Genomic DNA, 6000 nt, shown 5'->3' with positions numbered 1-6000 from the left:
ACATTCTCCTGTGTTTTAGAAATTGTGTCAGCCAGTGAGTTTCACCAAATACTCTTGCTTTAAAAGATTTTCCTTCCGATCCATTTCAAGCACATCACTTCCATTTTGGTTCCCAAACGTCCATTAATTTTGCTAAACGAGCACCGCTGGACTGTAAATATGAGAGTCGTTACTCCGTTGCATGTTTTCCCTTTTTTTTTTTTTAGAGCCCGAAAAGTAATTATAGTGTCAACAATGAAGCACAATGAAGATAGTAAAAATCAAAAGCACCCTCCATAGTGTACAGCCTGTGTCTTAAATGTACATGCACCCGAGTTTCTTTGTTTCTGCTGCATCAATTGCCAATGTCCTTTTGGTTCAACATAAGCTTTAATGCCCATGTCTGAAGTTTGAAATATTAGCGCTTGACCACCAAAAAAAAAAACCAAACCCAAAAAACCAAAAAAAAAACACCCAAACCCCCAAAAGAAAAAAGAAAATATATCTCTATCTTTTGTTTGTTTAAAAAGAACAAAAATATTAAATGAATCTTTGAAGAGTAATAAACACTTAATAAGGAAACATGGCTGACTCACCCCACCCAAACCCGTCCCTTCCCCACCCCCTTTATGTTTTACCTGTGGTTCTCCTTCCCTGGAACCGTGCAATGTAGAAAAATCAAATATACAAACAAAACTCTTAATCCATCCCTTTATGTAGCTAGAGTGAAATCTATTTTTTTTTTTAATAAGAACTTGACAATCTCTCTTTAATATTTACATTGAGGAATTTGTTTGAAAGTTTAAAGCAAAGAAAATCCTGAAGTTCTCAGTGTGTACTGCAAGAGAGCATTTCCACAGTCTGCGGAGTTCGCGTTATCCCCTTCCCTTTGTCTGTGTTGGAACATTTGTAACTGGAATGGTAGATTTTAGTTTCTTGCCTTGGTCTCTTCCGAGATGAAAGGTCCCTCAGAAGAACTCCTTGCTCCGCCCCTGAAGAAGTTGTCTCCATCGCTAGTTTGGTATTCTCTCAATGTAAATGGCCGGAGCAGCTGAACGCGCGATTGTAGCTATGAAGCTGTGGTCTCGACTGAGTTCCAGGTTGGTTGTCTCAGCCTGCTCCCGGGCCATGGTTTCGTACCCCTTATTTACATGGAGAGGCTTATGAGCTTGGCAGTATCCGATCACTGGTTGGTCGTAAGTGTAATAGGGTAAAGTCTTCATGTGGTGAGGAACCTGCACCAGAGAGAGACCAAAAGAGAGAATCACGTAAATAACGGGCTTAGTCATGCATTTGTACAGCATCTATCGCAATGCAGCCTCAGACCCACCGGGTGCTCAGCACATCCACATTCATAGAATCACAGACTGGTTTGGATTGGAAGGGACCTTGAAGAGCACCCAGTGCCACCCACTGCCCTGGGCAGGGCCACCTCCCCCCAGCCCAGGTTGCTCCAAGCCCCGTCCAACCCGGCCTTGAGCACCTCCAGGGATGGGGCAGCCACAGCTTCTCGGGGCACCCTGCGCCAGGGGCTCACCGCCCCCACAGCAAAGAACTCCTTCCAAATATCTAATCTAAATCTCCCCTCTTCAGTTTAAAACTGTTCCACAGTTCTTGTGGCAAGACAACCCCTCTGGTCCTTCTAGGCTGTCTGCAGCACCTGCAGACCCCTCGTGAAGAGGACTGCTTACGTTCGGGTGAGCCAGTGGGTCCCCACTCGTGGATGGACATTACACCCGCTGAAAGCCACTGACTGGCTCTGGCCCTTCCCAGCGCGGTGGAGTCAGATCAGAGGGGGGTACTGTCCATACAGGCGACAATGTTTGTGGGCAGAGTTTTGCAACGGTCTCACGTGCCGAGTTCTGACCTCTTTTGGACAACACGGCTATGAAAGGTGAACTGGAAGCTACTGGCAATATAAACCTTTTAAAAATTGGCCCTTCTTCCAGAGTCAGCCATTTCTACAAAGCTCAGATCAGCCCGGGCATGCCAAAGGACTGGAAAAGCTGGCTGCCAGCGTGGGTGGCTTTCAGCACAGCTGGAACATGTGTTTATTTCTTCCATGACAAAGTGGCTTGCCCAAGGTCACGATTCCCTGGGTCCTTCATCTGACAACCTAACCAAGAGAAACACTATCAAAGAGCCTCAACTGATGCTGGCTGGAGCGGAGCAGATCCACACCTTGTCAAAATGGTCATGACTTTGAAAAGTCTGCAAGATCTATCCTGAATCCCATCTCTCTTCTTCATGTAAATACTCCGAAACTGCCAGTCCCCCACATCCTTTTTTTTTTTTTTTTATTTCCCCATAAACGTTCTATGCTTGCAAATGTTAATCCTACAACTAAATATGATTTATGGCACAACATCAGATACTAATCCTTGCAGATAATTTTATCATCTGCAAGAGATGAGCTGATCAAGTAGAAAGAAATACGCTCTTAGGGAAAAAAAATCCACACACTGCGGGAGATACGGGCGAGAGTTTATTCTAACACTGCTAGAAAACCCGAGCTCATTATAGCTGGAGGTATCCTACACATAATTCAATCTTGTAACAAATGCCTTTTTATTTTCCATGCTGAACTTTAAGTGAAGACTACAGAGCTGATTTATCACAAAACTTCCATTGCATGGTGCCCTTCATTCAAAAAGGTACCAAAAAAGCAAAGGCATTAAGACTAATTATAAGTTTTGCAGGGTTAGAGTTCCTCTTGCATTTGGATCTCCTCAGCGGTGAGATTCCTCCCCCTGCTTCTCTGCAGAACGCTGGAGACATTCCAAAACTCTTCCACAGCTGAAAACGTCATTTTACGTGACAGCTGAATGGCAAGAATGCGGACGACAAGCTGCTCGGTAGAATTTGATGGGACAACGGCGTTCACTTGAGGATCAAATTCAGCCACAGTGCAAGAAACTATAACTCCCTTTGGATTCAATAATATCTACGCCAATTCGTATCGGGGCTTGAATTTGTCCTCAGCCTTTAAGGCAGCTCTTTACGATTCTATAAAAGCCAGGGACTGTTTGTGTTCTGGAGAGCAGAGAGATTGAGGTCCCGGCTTTACAGCAATAACACACAGTACATTAACCACCCGAGTCCTGTGCGCAGCACTGTGTGCTTGTCTTCTCCCCTTCTCCAAACAGGAGTCAACAGGATCAGGATTTCAACAACATCCCCCAACGGTGCATAAACACGTTTCCTTTTCAATTGTTTCTCAGCAGTTTTGGGGAATCTCTCGCTTGTTTTCACTTAGAAGTCAGGTTAGCGTATGTCCGAAATCATATTAATAAGGGTGACTGTGCCGTGTGTGGAGGGAAGGTGGATATTCCTTGCAGTGTAAAAAAGAAAACAGAATAGGTATATCGGGCAACCCATGAGATTAGGGAGCTGCAGGTCAACTTGTAGAAAACATTTCCAGGATAATGAACCCCGGCAATGGATTTGTACCTCCCTGTTCTCAGGCCTGGCTTTTGTATTACCCTTTCTCTCCCTCTTTTGGGTCCTAAATCCCATCAAGGGAATTTAAAAAAAGAAAAAAAAAAAGTAAATAATTTCAAATGACTGTAAGAGGCATTATCATTGCGATACCTCCAGGAAAGACTGAAAGAAAAAATAGCAACAATTTCCCCCCTCTCAAGTCAGTTCTTGTGATGCCTCTAGAATTGAGGTAACAGCCATACGAACAACTCAAAGAACCTTCCTGATCACAGTCAAAGCCTCCAGAGGCTGAAACTACTTCTCTTAAACATAATGTTGCATTTTTAGAAAGACATGAGGGACCCGTTTTCATTTACAGTGAAATGACTGTACATGAAACCCAAAACCACAACAGCTTTTTCAGGACACAGCATTGACCGTAGGAACTATGGCAAATGTGGGCAATTGTACCATCGCTCAGTTTGATGCGAGAAAAAAGGACAGAAAATACTGATGACATTGTTTACTATAAACAAAGGTGATACTATTATATTTTTTCTCATTCAGAGATCAATAAAACATATTCAAGGACATCTAAGTTGTTGAAAATTAATTTTGTAAGTATTTTTGCTCCCGGTTCTGAAGTACCTTCTTTTTTGTTTCATTATTGCCATGGAACTACGTCTGAGATACTGAGAGATGTGACCTTGCACAAGTCATTTTATGAGCTGGAAAATGAGAAGATTAGGTCCTGCCCCTGCTTGGCCTTGGAGACCAGAGCTCTTTGAGGCAAGGGCTGTTTGTGCAGGGACTAAAACAACACAACTTCAACCCAGACTGGAGCCTTTCCACTGCCATGGCCACCGAGAGACAAAAAGCAGATGACTAGAGTGAAAAAAATCCAAACAGGTCACTAAATACCTCAGCAAATACATACTCTGGGATTTTGTCATCTCTATCTCAAGGCTTTTTCCATGGAAGACACGTTTTTCACCAGCTAGAAGGTGGGAGTCAGGCTGAGAATTTACCTGCCAGCACGGAGTCCTTCCCTGTCTCCTCCATGCCACTAACCACAACCATGTGTGCTACAGAACTCTGTACATTTAGTCTTGGAAGAAGTTCAATTGTAAATAAAGGTAAAGATTGCTCACACGGAAACACCATAGATTAAATCCAAAACTCTCTCTTTCATATAATCTGTTATAAAATCTGATTCAGTTCTTGGCTTTGTGTGCTCACCAACGGTGATGCTCCACGCCAGCACGGGCCAGTGCAGCGAGAGGAGCTCAGGGGTGGGATACAGCATGCCAAGATGTTTTACAGGAGATGATGGATGTGTCTGATCACAGCATTTTCTGAATCATTTCTATTTTAGTTTCTAAAAATGACACTGCCTAATACTTACTTGAAGCATTAAAACTTTTTTGCAGTAGGAAAAACATAAATCAACAGGAGAATCATAGAATGGTTAGAGTTGGAAGGGACGTTAAAGACCATCTAGTGTCCAACCCCCTGCCCTGGGCAGGGCCACCTCCCCCCAGCCCAGGTTGCTCCAAGCCCCGTCCAACCCGGCCTTGAACACCTCCAGGGATGGGGCAGCCACAGCTTCTCGGGGCACCCTGCGCCAGGGGCTCACCGCCCCCACAGCAAAGAATTTCTTCCCAATATCTCATCTCAATCTCCCCTCTTTCAGTCATAAACCATTCCCCCTCATCCCATGGCTCCCCTCCCTCATCCAGAGTCCCTCCCCAGCTCTGCTGGAGCCCCTTTAGGCACTGGAAGGGGCTCTGAGGTCTCCCCAGAGCCTTCTCTTCTCCAGGCTGACCCCCCCCACCTCTCCCAGCCTGTCCTCCCAGCAGAGGGGCTCCAGCCCTCCCAGCAGCTCCGGGGCCTCCTTTGGCCCCGCTCCAAGTCCTTCTTGTGTTGGGGGCCCGGCACTCCAAAGTCACTGATGTACATGTGATGGACGTTGTGGTTTTAGCCCATGTATGGCACCAAGTAGGAATGTCTTCTGCTCTAATGCCTTATCATAAGGGAACATCCTGCCTGTCCAGTGTCGCAGATAGTTGATTATGTCAATGACCGAATCTGTGCTCTGAAGAAAGCACTGACTCCACTGCGCAATGAGCTTAGTGCCTTACACGCACTCTAAGCGTCCGCGTGGGTTTGGGGCATTAGCCATTAGGGCTGGATTAGTCAGCTCGTATTGGCTCTGAAGTCCACACCTCTGCAGATCTTCACTCTAAACGCAATAAACATTGCATCTTAGCAGCTACACACTTCAAACAAAGGTTCTATTACAAGTAAAATTTACTTAAGTCCCCAGCTACAGGAGGAAGACAAAAGATTTAGGGGGGGGAAATTTAAGAATGCAAATCTTCCCTTTCGCAGTCGACTTGCCAGTGGAGAAGGTCAGAGCTGAAGAGCCTCGCTGCCGAGTAACAGCTCCCTTCAGAACAAGCTGGGCTAACCTGGGTTTACCCGAAATTCTGTGACATTCTGGCCTGCATTAAAAAGATATTTCTTAACATTCCCTGCCCACTTTTCCTTTGTCATTCAGCAATGACGTTCAGTTAAACCCTCAGTCATTCCAACATGCAA

At 45.1% G+C, this 6000-nt stretch overlaps 1 protein-coding gene across 1 annotated transcript in view; it reads right to left on the bottom strand.

Annotated features, from left to right (window-relative positions):
• Window positions 1–992: 992 nt before the first annotated feature.
• Window positions 993–6000, bottom strand: part of LRRTM4 (leucine rich repeat transmembrane neuronal 4) — a gene marked incomplete at both ends in the record, with an annotated part of 226485 nt that continues 221477 nt past the window's right edge. Inside the window, one exon of the mRNA XM_082495845.1 lies at window positions 993–1214. Coding sequence (XP_082351971.1) covers window positions 993–1214 — 222 coding nt within the window. The remainder of the gene's footprint in view (window positions 1215–6000) is intronic.

This window comes from Vanellus vanellus (assembly GCF_965231255.1).
Source record: "Vanellus vanellus genome assembly, chromosome: 26".
Classification (NCBI taxonomy): Eukaryota; Metazoa; Chordata; class Aves; order Charadriiformes; family Charadriidae; genus Vanellus; species Vanellus vanellus.
The sequence above is the reverse complement of the archived record's forward strand: the minus strand, read 5'-3'. Positions and strand labels throughout refer to the sequence as shown.